Genomic DNA, 16317 nt, shown 5'->3' with positions numbered 1-16317 from the left:
ACAAAGCTGAAGGGGACTGGCTGAGCAGCGGGCAGACGAGCTCACCTCCCAGTGGCAGAACAATAAGAAAATGAGACATTATAAAAGTAAACAATGAAAATGAGAGAATAAACATTTCATACCCGAATATGACTTTTCAGATCAATGGATTAACCTTTTCCTTTAGAGAAAGAATTATTTCATATAAAATGAACCCATACATAGACAGTGAAGTAAAACCTCTCTTGCTCCACTCCAAAGCACCAGGACGTCCAAGCCATAAAGGAAAGGAAGCAGAGAGATCCCGGCGGCACGGATCCGGCAGGCCCGTGTCGAGGAGCGGCGGATTAAACGCGAGTTCACGTGGCACGTCTCTGATTTATGTGCCGCAATTGATAAAAGTGCGAGCGGCGATGCGCTCTTTACATTTCAAAAGCGGGGATCATTTTTCAGCCTGGCATGTAAATTGCACATAATTACAAACAGTTCCGGTCCATTAAATTCACCACATGGTCCCACAAAATGAGGCATAAGTGAGACTTATTTTAGCAAGATGCCTTTTCTGTGATATTAAAAAAAAAAATAAAAAATGGTGAACTATCATGGTGAAATGCACTGTAACCCTGAGAAGCGTGAGGGACTTTGGGTCACTCACTAACTGATGGTTTTGGAGGGCAGAGAAATGAAAGTGTGCAGTGATCCAGGCTCCACGGGTACAGTAACATAGCATGTGAGCAGGCAAACACAGAAAAACAAAGTATGAATATTGGAGGAGGCCAGGCAGCTTCCATACATGTCAGTCCTTCTCGGAACGCTGTCATATGAGACCTGGCCTGTGTGTACATGGATATTGGAGCATATTATTCAAGGAGAAAAGCTTCCAGTTCTTTGAAGGATGAGGAAGGTGAACATCTACTCTCTGCTCCAGAGCTTCTCTAAATGGTCACTGACATTAGGTTCTGGTGAGTAGGAGAGCGCTTGACTCCGGCCTGGTGTTAAAGCTGCTCTGGAAACTGTTTAGCAGAGTGCATTGGGGGATTATCATCTGGGAGGAGTGTCTGCAAGGGCCGCACTTGGTCCTGCAAGATGGCCTCATCCTCCCTGGACTTCATACAATCAGGCGGGGTAATCACTGCACCTAATGATCTGCAGGAGAAGGCTGCCTGTCCCAGCAGACGGCGAGCATTAACCCTCAGGGGTGGACGGCATCGTCAGCGATGCTGTGCATCTGTCTCGTGTATTTTAGTTCATAACTCGCTGAAATCTTATTGTAGAAACAAAACTAAATCCGTAACCTGTCTTCTTTTCAAAACGTCCATTGTATTAAGTATCAAAGTTTTCAAAATTAGGTTGAATAGGCAAAAAATTTAACCATGTCACCTTACTTTGTTTTACCTGCATCGGAGATGTGTAGTGTCGCCCTCACCTGAAGATCGCTATTCGCATTATAAATAGCCGCATTTCCACGTATTCAAATTCGCATGGTAATTTGATGAACAACGCAACAGTGAAATGCGATCCAGATACATCCCCATCAGCACCATAAAAGGGGGGGGGGGGGGGGTGTGTGGCCAGGTGGGAATGGCTCATACAGTACATACACATGAAAGTTGCTTCATATTCAATGAAAGAAATTGTGACGAGTTTGATTTTTCTTATTTAATTATCTAACTGAATGTTGCAACTACACCATTTAGTCATCTTCATGTAGTCAAGACTTCGGTGATCAGATATCTGGGATCAAAACAAACTGCCATCATTGCTTACTATGTACTTTTATCTTTTATGCTTCTGCAAATGTTCCAAACTGCATTTTGCAATGTCTGTACTTCGATGTCAAATTACAAACTTCATATAAATCTAACATATTTACAAAGTGCATTAAAATAAAGATGAGTGTAATGAAAAAACAAATATATTAACTTTGAATAATGAATTAAGTTTATGATATTGAATGAAATGTGTGACCATGCCCCAGTGAGCGAATGTGTGTTCCCTACCCCTAGACCCCAGAGGGTAAAAGTCTTCCTTTGTCTTCCTGTAAAGCTTTCCAGATGTAGGACCAGGCTGAAAGGTGACTCAGACCCTTTTCTGTGATCCAGGCACTCTGCTACTCACAGCAGGCTGTCTTTCTGAATGGCAGCTCTCCCCTAACTCACAGTCCAATCCAGCTCTACACTCACACATTAGTGGTGTTTAGCAACCATCCTATAAAATGTGCTCCTCCCCTTGTCAGCACATTTCAGCTTGAGCGCCTTGTTCCTCTTCATTAATATAATTTATCTGTATTTGGTATACAACGTTCCCCATGACACATTAAATTGTGTAGGTTTTTATGAATCTGCAGCTTGATGATTGACTTGGTACGTTGACTAATGTTGCTTTGAAAACATCAAATTGCTGACTGTTAGACAATTGTTGACACATGGGGCTAGTGGCATTGAACTCAATATGGCTTGGCTACTTCAGCTAGTAAGTTTAAGTGCCTTTTCCATTGTTTTGTCCACCCCTGTTATATGTATTATAGCAATATTATAACATTTTCCCTACGATTGTATTTATGGCTCTTAAAAGGATGAATGTAAGTTGCAGACAAGATAAAAAGTGTCAAATGAAATGCAAGCATGTGCATCCTTGTCAGTGAAATTATAGGGAGTGTGTAGGTGGACAAAGAGGAAGTGCACAGGCTCCTAAACGGTCTGTGTCACAGCGCTGATCCAGTGGCCCTGCCATTGCTCTCACACACCCCCTTATACACCTTCCCATATCATAGCGCTGATCCAGTGGCCCTGCTATTGCTCTCACACACCCCCTTATACACCTTCCCATATCATAGCGCTGATCCAGTGGCCCTGCTATTGCTCTCACACACCCCCTTATACACCTTCCCATATCATAGCGCTGATCCAGTGGCCCTGCCATTGCTCTCACACACCCCCTTATACACCTTCCCATATCATAGCGCTGATCCAGTGGCCCTGCTATTGCTCTCACACACCCCATTTTAGACCTTCCCATATCATAGCGCTGATCTAGTGGCCCTGCCATTGCTCTCACACACCCCCTTACACACCTTCCTATACCATAGCGCTGTTCCAGTGGCCCTGCCATTGCTCTCACACACCCCCTTATACACCTTCCCATATCATAGCGCTGATCCAGTGGCCCTGCTATTGCTCTCACACACCCCCTTATACACCTTCCCATATCATAGCGCTGATCTAGTGGCCCTGCCATTGCTCTCACACACCCCCTTACACACCTTCCTATACCATAGCGCTGATCCAGTGGCCCTGCCATTGCTCTCACACACCCCCTTATACACCTTCCTATACCATAGCGCTGTTCCAGTGGCCCTGCCATTGCTCTCACACACCCCCTTATACACCTTCCCATATCATAGCGCTGATCCAGTGGCCCTGCTATTGCTCTCACACACCCCCTTATACACCTTCCCATATCATAGCGCTGATCCAGTGGCCCTGCCATTGCTCTCACACACCCCCTTACACACCTTCCTATACCATAGCGCTGTTCCAGTGGCCCTGCCATTGCTCTCACACACCCCCTTATACACCTTCCCATATCATAGCGCTGATCCAGTGGCCCTGCCATTGCTCTCACACACCCCCTTATACACCTTCCCATATCATAGCGCTGATCCAGTGGCCCTGCTATTGCTCTCACACACCCCCTTATACACCTTCCCATATCATAGCGCTGATCCAGTGGCCCTGCCATTGCTCTCACACACCCCCTTATACACCTTCCCATATCATAGCGCTGATCCAGTGGCCCTGCCATTGCTCTCACACACCCCCTTATACACCTTCCCATATCATAGCGCTGATCCAGTGGCCCTGCCATTGCTCTCACACACCCCCTTATACACCTTCCCATATCATAGCGCTGATCCAGTGGCCCTGCCATTGCTCTCACACACCCCCTTATACACCTTCCCATATCATAGCGCTGATCCAGTGGCCCTGCCATTGCTCTCACACACCCCCTTATACACCTTCCCATATCATAGCACTGATCCAGTGGCCCTGTCGTAGCCCTCACACACCCCCCTATGCACCCCCATACACACGACTTTTTTCAGTAGGCTCACAGCAACGTCTAAGCAAAGCTGATTAAAACAAATCCTGCTCAGGAGGGGACAGAAAGGACATGGCGCCTGCAAACAAGCCACCGCTCCTGTTTATGCACCTATCAGCACAATACCAACACTTACATATACCTTCCCATCATGCACTTTGTATAATCAACTCACCTATTTCAATATATTGTTGACCAAAACTGCAAAACATTAAGGAAAGAGCCTTAAAGAAATATATTTGAAATGTTGTGTGACAATTTTCCAAATGTCACTTAAGAAAACTATAGATGTATGGTGTCCGGCACCATTTAAATGGGAATGCGACATTGGGGTATAACTAAGAGGGGGGTGGTGGGGGAGGTTAAGCAGCATGCTGCCTGGAAGGAAAGGGGGAAAGTGAACTAAAAGGAAGCGAGAGGAGTGGTGCAGAGCCCAGGAAGCTGCCGGGGGACATCCACCGACCTGCCCGCCACAGGCACGCATAGCAGCAGATGCCAGGGAGGCAGGTGGCCTGCGAGTCACACAGAGCGGGTGGCGGCCGGGCCTCTGGGGCCCCCTGCAGGACGGGCTGAAGCATGTCATGCTCATGTATCACTAACCAGCAACTGATGAAGCAGAGTATGATTGTAGAAATTTTACGTGCTAAGTAACTACACTAATACGAAAATAAACAAGAAATGGGAGCTGTCAGCTGCTCCGCACATCTACTCATCTTACTCATCCCTCACTCACCAACCTGTACAATTCCTAGAAGTACTGGATGGGTCACGTAGAAGTGCCTATAGATGTTCCGAGTTCAAGTTGTGATATGAAGGTTTGAACCTGGGAGGGAGCAAAAACATAGACCGTTTTGGCTTCCCCAGAATTGGTTTTAGAAACATTGGTACAGACAGACAGAAGCCCTGGAGGCTCCAGACAGTTTTCTTTTTTTATTGAGCACAATGTACTGCACACAATTTAGTGTAGTAATCTATCAATTTTCACTATTTAAATGTAAAATTTTGGTTACTTGTGTTCTTGTCTAAAGAAAACCTGACTGCAAAGCCAGAAGCTGAAGAGTAGTGCATAAATACTATGGGTTTTACTGCAGTAAATTTACTTGCTCCAATCAAACCAGTAAATAAATGCATAATAATTAGCATGGCCTGAAACTATGAGGCAAAACTCTCAAATGTGAAGGATATTAATTTTCCTTGAACAGCTCACACAGTGCTGGCCAGGTGAATCATAGGAGTAAATCAATCTGTGAATTTCGTCAAATGAAAACATCCCCCCCCCCACCCAATGTGTGTGCAGTCTCAGCCTCCACAAGCGCAACACATGAATGTCACTGATTGAGAAAATGTGTGTGCATTTGTGAAATGTTTTAAAGCAACATTTCTTTTATTGATGTACAAACAATGAATTTACTTTTTGCTGCTACACATATCCACATACTTGTGGATTATTATCATTATTATACGTTGTATATATTTGGTACTGTATTTGTATTACTGCTGTGTTTAAACGCTTTATATTTGCAAGAATTTGAATCGTGTTGCAGATCACGATCCCTAAATAATCAATCGATATCATCCTATCTTTTAATAGTGCGCTGATGGGATTGTAGGGTAGATGGTAAGCGAGGAGAGTTGATGGTTAAGCCAAAAGTTTGAGTGGTGACATTTGTAAATATCATGCTAATACTTGTCTAGTTTTTTTTGTGACCTGAGATGTGATAACACTTAAAAGCAGGCAGGCAGGCTTGGTCTCTGTTGTGTGGCGAACCTGGACACAGTTCCAGTTTTGGGGTGATTTGGGACCTGGTCAGATTTTCATCCATACTATTTTTTTGTAAAAGGGTAAAAGTGATAATGGAGTTGTCCTGTTCGCAAGGTTAAGCTTTTTATCTATTCACCCTTGTCTTTAATGTCAGTATGTGTTATTGCCTTAATTGTGGTGCAATTTGTCTCTAAATCTGAACTTAAATCATACACCATATCTGTAAAGTTTGGCCAATACTGGATAAATAATTACTAAGTTATCACAAGCTGTTTTCACACATGGACTCTGGACATTGTCTGGAGAATCAGGTCCAGAAAGGCTCTGGAGTTGCCTTTTCACACACGTGGCACACAACCAGAGATTGTCCATGTCAGATGCTTTTGCACATAATAGATATTATGCTGGTTGGTTTAGACAAGGGGTGGAGCTTGGATAGAGCATGCAGGAGGCAGGGCATGATGCAAAAAGTATGCTGCTGAAATGGCGGTGATTTGTTTACAGCTCATCGAAAATGTTTGTTGTTCACCTGCACTACAGTCACACAGCCCATTTGTAAACAATACACAACTGAGTCTCTTGGCATTCCTCAAATCAGTTGTATCATTCCAGCACCAGCCATACTGATAAGATTCTTCTGGCTGTTTGTATTGCTTGATTTCTTACTTTTGGCACCAGTTGCATGATAGAAACATCATCGACATGCCTACTCACTCCATACAATTTCCGGGTCCATTCACACATGGGGGGGGTCAGTCGGAAATTACCACGACTAGGGAGCGAAAAGGGAAAAGTCCATTTAACGTCTGGTATGACTGATTTGGATATTTGCGTTTACACATATAGGGTAATATATTGAAAAGTTTAGGGTAGCAGTACATGTTTGAAAGGGGCTATGCTGTCGAGATCAAATGTTTGCGCTGCCCCTTTGAGATGCTATTACTGTGCGGGGCAGCTTCAAGTTTGGGGTGAGGCATTTCAAACTTTAGCCAGTTCCAGTTTGTTACAATGCATTTGCAAACTTCGAAAAAGATCCATCAAATGCTTTGAGTTATTTTAACAAGCAAACTATCTGGGGCTGATCAACCAATAATGTCAACAGCACACTGTATAAAATAATGCAGAATTGGTCAGCAGCTTCAGGTAATATTCATATGAAACAGTAGAATGGGGAAGGAAGGTGTTTTAAGTGACTTTGAACGTGGCAGTGTTATTGGTGCCAGATGGGCTGGTATGAATACTTCAGAAACTGCTGATCTACTTGGATTTTCACACATAGCCATCTATAAGGTTTACCGAGAATGGGCCGAAAAACAGTCAATGTGTGGAAGTCACTGGGTGAAAATGCCTCATTGATGGCAGAGGTCAGAGAAGAATGTCCAGATGGGTTAAAGCTGATAGAAAGGCAACAGTAACTCAAATAACCACTCAGTACAACTAAGATATGCAGAAGACTGTCTCGGAAATGCACATGTCAAACCTTGAAGCAGATGGGCTACAGCACCACTCTGTCAACTAAGGACAGGAAACTGAAGCTATGGTGGGCATGTGTCACGCCCACACAGGCGGGACCTACACGGTGTGGGAGGTTAGGGCTAATAACTGGAGGGATAAAGGCAACCCGATCACAGCTGGCCAACGCGAAGTATTGCGCCGATGTACTCGAGCCTTACCAAGCACTCTCTAGTCTATCGTCTTACCCTTGCTCCTGACCTAATCTGTTTGCCCAGTGTATGTTCCTTACCTGTTTCTCCTTCCCTCTCCAGACCCGTTCCCGTACCTGACCTGCCCTTCCTGCCGAGCCCGGCACGTCTCGTCCCCACCTCCCCGTGTGGTCGTGTCCCATGCCTACGTGTAAAACTGACCTTCCGGCTTTCGACCATTCTGCCTGTCCCTCGACCTTGCTTTCTGCCTGTCTCTTTCGGTGCTGTAGTTGGGCGAGTACCAATAAACCTTTTGTGGGGTTGCAATCCAGGATCCGAGCCTCTCTGTTCTGTTTCTCGTGACAGCATGGGCTTAGCAAAACTGGACAATGGAAGATTGGGGAAATGTAGATGGATCAGATGAGTCTTGATTTCTGCTGTGACATTTGGCTGGGAGGGTCATAATTTGGTATAAACAACATGAAAGCAAGGATGCATCCTGTCTTACAATAACAATCCAGGCTGCTGCTACGAGTGAGGCGGCGTGGGGGATATTTTCTTGGCACACTTTGCACCCCTTAGAACCAACTGAGTATTGAGTATCACAGCCAAAAGGCAAACGAGAACCAACCAGGAACGAGGAAGGTGTACTTAATAAATTGGCCGGTGAAAATACATTTGTGTATGTGTGTGTGTGTGTATACGTGTGCAGATTTTTGTAATTATTACATTGTGGGGACCAAATTTCCTCACAACGTGATAAAACCTCTAACTTTTGACCTTTGGTGTCATTTTTTGGGCCCCATTTATAATTTTATAAAAAATCTGAGAGTGCAAACAAAAAACTAAAAATGCCTAAAGTCATGTAGTTCGTTTTGTTACTTATTGTTAAGGTTAGGGCTGGTCATGATTGGGATTAGGGTTATGCCCACAAATGAATGAAGATATGAATATGTGCACTGTGTGTGTGTGTTCCTCCATCCCTGGGCCGCGCTGCAGGAGGGGGCTCACACACCCATCACTCCTCATTTTGCTCGGATGAAGAAGCAAGAGCACTGCTGTCTGCTTGCCCCTGTTCACGCCCCTTTGGCCGAGTTAGAAGCCCCGACACTCTCATCCATTAATCTTCTCAGCATTCATGTCATTTCCTCCACTGATTTCTGTACCTATTTCTACAATAACATGCTGCCAAACTAATAACTGACTAAACACTGCAGAATCATTAAGTGGATGCTGCTTATCAGCTTACTTCTAACCTGAACTAAGTCTGTGAATAAATCCACCTCCACCTGCTTTATTTTACCTACTCATCACGAGCAGAAAAAGTAAAAAAAAACAAACAAACAAACAAAAAAAAAACAGAAGATTGGTAACTCTGGCATCTTGGAAGTTGCTAAGCTGCAGGGCTGCCAGCTTCTGCACTGGCCAGGCGCTCTCCTTCTGCCCGGCTGCCGTGAGCCTCGCAGAGGGTGAGGGACGGCTGGGGCCCCCGGCCTCTGAGCGCTAAGACGCGCACGTCTGCAGCGCTGGCAGTGACATCATCTCCTCTATTCCTCTACTGCCAATGCTTGTTCACTCACTCTATCCTGTCAGTGATAGGCTGGGGAGGTGGGGGGTGTGTAATCTGAGGGGGGAGGGAGGTCTGGCGTAGAGGATGACGGAGACGAGTGCTGCGTGCTCACCGACACGTCTGTCCCTCACATAAACCCAAGACAGAACCTGCCCCCCCCCGGGCCAAACTGCAGCAATACAAACACCTCGCAATAAAAGCCCTGACATAAAAGGTGAAACCCGCCAGCTCCTCTCTGCACAGACAGTGGCTGCCTGCACCTGCATTACGCACATGTGATAAAAAGGTTACTAATTTTACACGGCACATGCACACATTTATATTCCAGAAGCTGCTCCCCCTTCCAGCAATGTCATGCAATCAGTTCCCAGCTTCAAAAAAAAAAAAAAAAAAAAGTTAAAAGTAAAAAACAAAATGTGCCCCAGCCCCCCAAATATGCGCCCACTGAAATACCCATAAGACGCAGTGCCAGCACACACTGGCATCTCCATTCACATGTTTTTCTCTCTATAAGCCATCTGGAGAGAACCTTAAGAAATGCACTGTGTTCCATCCACTACTGCAAAATGAATTCTTGAGGCACTGTTTATACATCTTACCTGTCCCCGTTCCGGTAGGGTCCCCCCCTTGAATCTGGAAAACAAAAGCACAAATCCCTTAGCTAGCCTTCATACAACATTCATATCTACCTCAATGAGTGCATCATGTCACTCAGAACCTATGTCCATCACTTCTATTAACTTCTGATAACTTTGATTATATATAATTAAAATCATCCGATGACTGGAGATGAATGAATTAATGAACGACTGGATGAGTAATGGATGCTGAAGATGCTGCAGTTTCCCTGATTGTCTGATGTCACCGAAACACTGCGCCCAACGTAACCCATTGGAGCATCACTTAATAAGCCGCCTGACCACATCCGATTTGATACCGTGGTACAAGGTGCGGGGAGCAGCACAGTGAATCATGCTCCTACTCAAAGCAAAAACAAAGGCCAAAGACTAAGGGGTGCCAACCCAGAAGAGAGGTGGGGGCCAGGGGCACACGAGCTCGCCTAGTCAGAGCAACATAAGGCCAGCTGTCAGCAGCTGGCAGCAAAGCCCCCCCCCCCACCCTGCAACCTGGGGGCACATCCCGCCACGGTGAAGTGAGGAATCCAGGATGCAGCACCTGGTAGGCACTAATTAGGCCGCGCCGGCTGTCGGCCAAGGTAACAGTCATCCTGCAGGTGGCAAAGGATATTCAGTGAGGCGGCATTTGCGATGATTTGATAAAGAACTTGCAGAAAACTCTGTGGCGAGCTGCTGAATTTGCCGAGACTCCATGGATCGGACTTCAGCAGGAGCAGCAGGTACATCGCGTGTGAATGATACCATCCAGCAAAACGGCACTCAGGAAATTAGCTCTGCAGTGCGATGAATAAATCATACCCCACCTGACACACTGCTGCATCCCCCTCACACGAGGGACATATACGGTCGCCTAAAGAAGCTAAATCATCTCATGGAAACTTATTACGGCCCCAATTATACCAATTACATCTCCCATGACTGGCTACTTACCATGAAGTTGCGTATGGATCTATGGAAGATCGTTCCATCATAGTAGCCTTTCTTGCAGAGTTTGATGAAGTTCTCACCAGCTTTGGGAACCTGAAAAATGCAGAGCAGGACAGTGAAAATTACACTGCAGGCAAAACTTATTTGAGGAGATACTTCTGAAATGTTAAGAAGGGTATATTCAACTTCCTGAATTCGCTGAGGGCCTGAAAACAAAGAAAACTACATTCTGGCTGGGTTCTGTGTTATGGAAAATCAGATCAGATGAGCTCGGTCTCAAAGTTTTGGTCAGTGAGCCTGTATTAGTGAGACAGCTGGTGACTGATAATTTTATTTCCCCTTTGGATCTCAAACCTTCAACTTCTCATGAACATTATTTTTTTCTGCTCTCGTGTGAACAGCTTGTAATCAGAGCCGGGGAGGCAGAGTAATGACTCATGCAAATCAGATGACTTCAGTGGCATAATGAAACAACCACAACAGGTAAAGCCCAGAGCAAGTGCAATAAAAGAGCAAAAACACAGACCAAACAGAATCTCAAGATATTGGCTCGACTGGCTGAAAATCACCACCAACACAAAGAGATGCCTGCGAACAGAACTATCGAATGAGGCAATAAAAGATTCATTCACGCAAATGGCTCCTCACTCAGAGGCAGAAATCCCAGTGCGACCGTGAACACCTCCACCCAACCCTACATGCACACTGCACCCTCTAAGTGTGACTTCACACAGAACAGTCCAACCAATGGTCATATAAACCCCTTCTACTTGGAAAATCATCTAAAATCCCTGCCCCCTCTGCTGACAGCATATTAACAATCAGATTTGTTTAAAAACATGACTCTTGACCCTTGTGCCTAGTCTGTACTGGATAAGTGGCTGGAGAGGCTGACTTAAGTTATATAGAAATGAGTGTGATAAAAGCAGCCTTAAATGGTCAGTTGAAGATGTACCTTTTCTACGCACCATCTCACTGCTCATGCCGTTTAGGGTCATGAGCTGAATACACGGGGAGGACGCGTAAACATTAGAACATGCAGCCTGGGAGTGCCCCCCACCAGTCACTATGCTACCCCACACTGATAAATCATTCATGACAGACATGGTCTAAATAGTCCAAAGCCAAGAGCAAAACAAAAATAGACCAAATCTGTATTTCATCTATATGGTGAAACTGACCAATGATTTTAAAAGTCTGTTTCAGTTTATGGCAGCTTACTGTTCAAATTAAACAAAAACTTTATCCTAGCAGCTAATAAAAGTTGCACAAAAATGACTCATTTTCATGCTTTAAGGAAAAAATGAACAAAAAGAAAAAAAAAAAACTATCCATGGTTACAGCTGGGTTGTGTTTCTACTCGTCTTAAAGAATCAATTTACATCTGTGGAGACTCGTACATCACATGGGACAAAAGCGTCTGCTGATTACACACAAGTGTAAAGAGAGAAAGCAATTGTAGCTCTTTGACGCACTATCGGCAGTGTCTGAAACGCACAGACATGTCTGTGGTACAGTCCGCATCTGTACTAAATTCAACTGCGCTATAAACACCCAAAAGTACTTTTGCCCTAGGCTGATTAAGGTTTGTGGGGGAAAAATGCAAAGCACAATTTTTGGAAAGCATACATATTTTGTTGGCAGGCATATATAGGACCTGACAAAAATTATGTATAAACTAAATGTAGGCACTTAAAATGGGCACATACTGCTAATGTAAACATTTCAGTTTCATCTATAAAAAAAATGGCAGAAATTGCGAACATGTCATTAATACATCATGAATACATGCATCTGAAAATAATTAGATGTATTTTATGAAATAATTTTAAGCAATTAAGAAAACCACGATAAGAAAAAAACTACATGAAAATAGAAAAAGTGATGCTTTTCTTATTTGTCAGTAACACCAGGAACATAAAACCAGGTGCAATAAAGCTGAACAAATTCATATCACTAGATCACAGAAAAAAAAAAATTCAGAATAGAAGCTGGGGCTATTTTCTTATCACTAGTACTTCCTGTTTTTATCCTAATTGGACGCTGAGGGAGCCAATCAGGGAAAGAGAAATTCCATCAAGCAGCTGGTCACCAGGGTAAGGAAAGCAACAGCTGTATCCATGACAGCAAGGCAGTTATTGGTCTATAAAATGTAGTGAGTCTCACACAAAGAGCTTGGCCTGTTTTTTCTTTTTAAACTTAGTAATGATGAGAACACAGACATTTGATCAGCTGGGTTTTTTTTCCAGGGATATAGGAGGTACAAGACACCCTCACAAACGGAGGCTGAGAGGGTGGCCCATTGACTGGCACAACCAGCCCAGCTTTGACCCACAAGTGAGGCTGAAAACACACTTGCTGAAGGGGATCATTTTTATTGGTGAATAATAAGATGACCATATTAGCTGCTTGACCCCACGCACAGGGCCAATGGGCACCAATGTTTTTATGCGTCTTATGGGATGCCATTTTTAGTAGAAAGATAAATAGGGTGAACTTGGGGACAGAGAGATATGAAAAGACTGCATGTAAATAGGCCACCTAAACAAGTTATCTGTTCCTGCCACCTGTGCCTGGGAAAGGACCACCGTGAAATGAATTATACGCCAAACAGAGGGCGGGCTGGGAGATCCACCCATTCTGTAGCACCAGCCTGTACAAGGCCGGGAACATACACACGGGGGGTGAGGCTTAGCGGCTTCCATTAGCGCTGCCCGGGCCGTGATTCCTCCACGATGCCACCAGTGGAGATGCTCCGTGTCGATGGCAGGCAATGGAGGGCATGGCAGCCACACACATCCAGTGCACAGAGCGTTCATTAATAACAAAGGTTAACAAACGAAGCCCAACTGCACTTCATCTGCCCACCAATCCATCGATAATGACTACAGGGTTACAGAGCCAGCGATCAGGAAGTGACAGGGCAAGTCACCGGCCCACAACCGCATGCATTAAAGACACACAACAGCTGTACATGAATACAACAAAACAGAATAAGTGCACCATTAATCACTTACCTAATCCTAATTACTCACTCTAATCACACCCAGCACTCTGACAAGAAATACTTAAGAGCAAGAGACAGCCCTTATGTCGCATTTACATCAAGGGAGCGTCAGCCACAAGACCAGTCTAACTTAAAGGGAAATAGAGTCATTCCCATTTATACCGGTTCATTCCTAGGAAATTTATCAAGAACAAAACTAGAGAGAGCATAACTAAACCGCACTGTCATTCATAGCACAGGAACGCCATTAACACAGGTCTGGGGAGGACGGTGCATGCGGAGAAGGCGGCGATATGAACACTTTCTAATGGGGGCAGTATTGATTAAGGACATGCGGCGGGACAAAGCAAGAGAAGCAGGGAAGACACACAGACGTTAAACAGATTACTTGCCAATCAAGAATGAATATGCAGTTCCCATGAAAGAAAGTGCTCGTATAGATTATTTAACAATTAAAATTTTCAAAAAGAAAATAGTTAAAATTTAAATTATATACATATTAAACTGAAAAGTGTACACATGACTGGACACATGAATCTCATTCGTTTTTCATAGCCACGAGAGCATCTAAAGAATTTACTTTTTGTGTTTCAAGTGACCTTTTAAAAATTACATGATTATAGTAAAACTTGTTACTTGTGTACTGGGCGTGTAAAACAAGACAGACAAGAATGCATGGATTCTAGATTTTGACATAGCTGTTCTTACACACGCAACTACAGAACGAGACAAGCTGGTTTTAGTGGATTTTACGTATTAGTTCCACATGAAGAAAAAAACAACAAAATTGCTCGGTCATTAAAGAAACACCCAAATAACAATGCGGAGAAGGGAAGCGGAGAATGACTCACTCAGATCCACAGATGGAATGGATCTTTGGAGAAGGATGCAAAAAAATTGCTGTATAATTATATTAGCCAAAAAGTAAGGCTAGGATATTGAAAACATAAATCTGAAGTGGATCCATTCTGTCTCTAGGCTTTTCATTACATTAAGAAACCGGTAAGTGAAAACCTTTAAAGCCACACTCAATATGCAATGTCTCCCAAAAAACCATTTCAATCAATTAAAAATAAATCGAACAAAATGAGGGCCGTGTTTCGGAGTTTGCTGACAGTGAGCAGAACTTCTTCATTCTGCCTGTGTAATGACATGTTAATGCACCTTTTGGCTAGTTTGTATCAGAGCAAAGAGCATGTGTGGCCCTAATGTTTAGAGTTGCGGGCGAAGGTGGTGAGCCCAGTCCACAGGTGCCACTTCGAAGGCAGATGTACAGCAGTCCATCTCACGGAGGTTCATGCCGTTCTAACCACAGATATCAAGCAACCAGCACGGCAAGTGTCCTGGACTGAAAGCTGGTGCTTATCTGCATGGACGTCACGCTTCTATGGTGATCTTCCCGGGGCTGTTACCTTGTCACAGTGAAGCTCGAGGTTGAGGTCGCCCTTGTTGGTGTGAAGGCGAACGTAACCCTTCTTCTTCACATACTGGTAGCGCACAACGTCATCTGCGATCTTATCTTCAGAGAAGAGCACAGGCATCATCGGTCCTGCTATCTGATACTGGTGTGTCGCTGTGTGCTTAAGGTATTCAGCAGGAGAATTCCTGGCATATTCATTAACAGCCTGAGCCCAAAAACCACCTCATCATATTTCTGTACAGGCAGCACAGTTCAGTCCCGCAGTTTAATAATTAAAACAAACTATCTATCAAAAATCCTCATCTAAGTAAGTGTATATACCACTCACTAAGGTATGCTGGATATTATTCTATAGATCTCAGTAGCATTTTCTCCAGACTGATTTGGAGTGTTTAGATGTTCATGATGAGTGTCAGGCAGTAGGGCTTACCTGCTTCGTGAGTCGTTTCTGGGGTCATGGCAGTGGAGGTAAAGGAGGCCGACACCCGACCAGTGGAATAGTGGGCCTGGACAGAAGAACACAAACCATCCCATTACCAAATATAAAAAGACAGTATTTACAAATATCCAATGGACAGACGTGTGGTTGATAAGCCTACTGTTGAGAGGAAGGCGAAAATACCCACCAAATGAGATTATTTGTGGATGTAAATCCAGCCCAAAAGCAAATTAATGATAATCAGCACTGATGCTGGTGAGGGTCCCCATACTGAAGCGGTTCATTGTACTTTTTGTACAGGAAATAACTACTTGCAGAAACTTTGTCTTAATTGGCCTTGCTGTTGAATTCTATATGCAGTCAGGCAAGGCTCTAGTAGGCATGCAGTCAGGTAGGCAGGAGCATTGTTCACTCAAGGGAACTGTTCCTGGCTCCCTCAGTCTCCCTCCAGCAGAATAGGAGTGACCGGTAAAACAGCACAATTTCCTGCTGTTGCTTAATTCACAATGATTAGAAATGAAAAGGTTTTCCTGAAACAATGGTCCGATCACTCCCTTAGACAAACTCCACAATGGCACAAAACTGCTGCAGGTCCTCAAAGGGCAGCAGTGGTGATGGAGACATCATTAATTATGGTAATTAATTAGGTGCTATTGGGGAACAAATTCAACTCAATGCAACTCAAGGAGACCAAAAGAAAAGAAAGGGATTTTTAGTCAGGTGCTGAAACACCACAGAGAATTTCTCCACAGAGAAATTGCTTTCTGCGTACTCTAAAAAGCCAAGGTAGAACAAAAAGGAACAGCAGGACTAGGATTAGACAAACTGGCC

The 16317-nt window shown here is 44.2% G+C and overlaps 2 protein-coding genes across 7 annotated transcripts in view; both read right to left on the bottom strand.

Annotated features, from left to right (window-relative positions):
- The window catches only part of ppil2 (peptidylprolyl isomerase (cyclophilin)-like 2), a 42407-nt gene that overhangs the window by 10763 nt on the left and 15327 nt on the right, over positions 1–16317 (bottom strand). Inside the window, exons 11-14 of the mRNA XM_048996814.1 lie at positions 15478–15553; positions 15040–15146; positions 10624–10713; positions 9655–9688 (exon numbers count right to left, since the gene is read on the bottom strand). Coding sequence (XP_048852771.1) covers positions 9655–9688; positions 10624–10713; positions 15040–15146; positions 15478–15553 — 307 coding nt within the window. The remainder of the gene's footprint in view (positions 1–9654; positions 9689–10623; positions 10714–15039; positions 15147–15477; positions 15554–16317) is intronic.
- On the bottom strand, positions 550–9648 carry LOC125720836 (uncharacterized). 6 transcript variants are annotated; one of them, XM_048996724.1, is made up of 4 exons: positions 3620–9648; positions 3368–3430; positions 2990–3178; positions 550–2926 (listed from the first exon to the last, which is right to left on the bottom strand). In XM_048996724.1, exons 1-4 carry the CDS (start codon positions 4003–4005, stop codon positions 2626–2628), a joined length of 939 nt encoding a protein of 312 aa, XP_048852681.1. In that variant the 5' UTR covers positions 4006–9648; the 3' UTR covers positions 550–2625. The 6 variants fall into 6 exon arrangements, 4 of the variants coding, with proteins under 4 accessions (XP_048852681.1, XP_048852658.1, XP_048852666.1 ...); XM_048996701.1 differs by lacking the exon at positions 3368–3430 and having other exon boundaries at positions 2990–3304; positions 3431–9648; XM_048996709.1 differs by lacking the exon at positions 3368–3430 and having other exon boundaries at positions 550–2863; positions 2990–3304; positions 3431–9648.

The sequence above is a fragment of the Brienomyrus brachyistius genome, chromosome 2 (genome assembly GCF_023856365.1).
Source record: "Brienomyrus brachyistius isolate T26 chromosome 2, BBRACH_0.4, whole genome shotgun sequence".
Taxonomy (NCBI): Eukaryota; Metazoa; Chordata; class Actinopteri; order Osteoglossiformes; family Mormyridae; genus Brienomyrus; species Brienomyrus brachyistius.
This window is presented reverse-complemented; position numbering and strand designations above follow the sequence as displayed.

Coding starts and splice junctions, on each gene's coding strand:
- LOC125720836 (XM_048996701.1), bottom strand. CDS start 4,005: ATGGGAAGGTGTATAAGGGGGTGTGTGAGAGCAATGGCAGGGCCACTG. Junction 3,305..3,430: donor CAGCGCTATGATATGGGAAG/GTGTATAAGGGG, acceptor TGGTATAGGAAG/GTGTATAAGGGGGTGTGTGA. Junction 2,927..2,989: donor CAGCGCTATGATATGGGAAG/GTCTAAAATGGG, acceptor TGATATGGGAAG/GTGTATAAGGGGGTGTGTGA.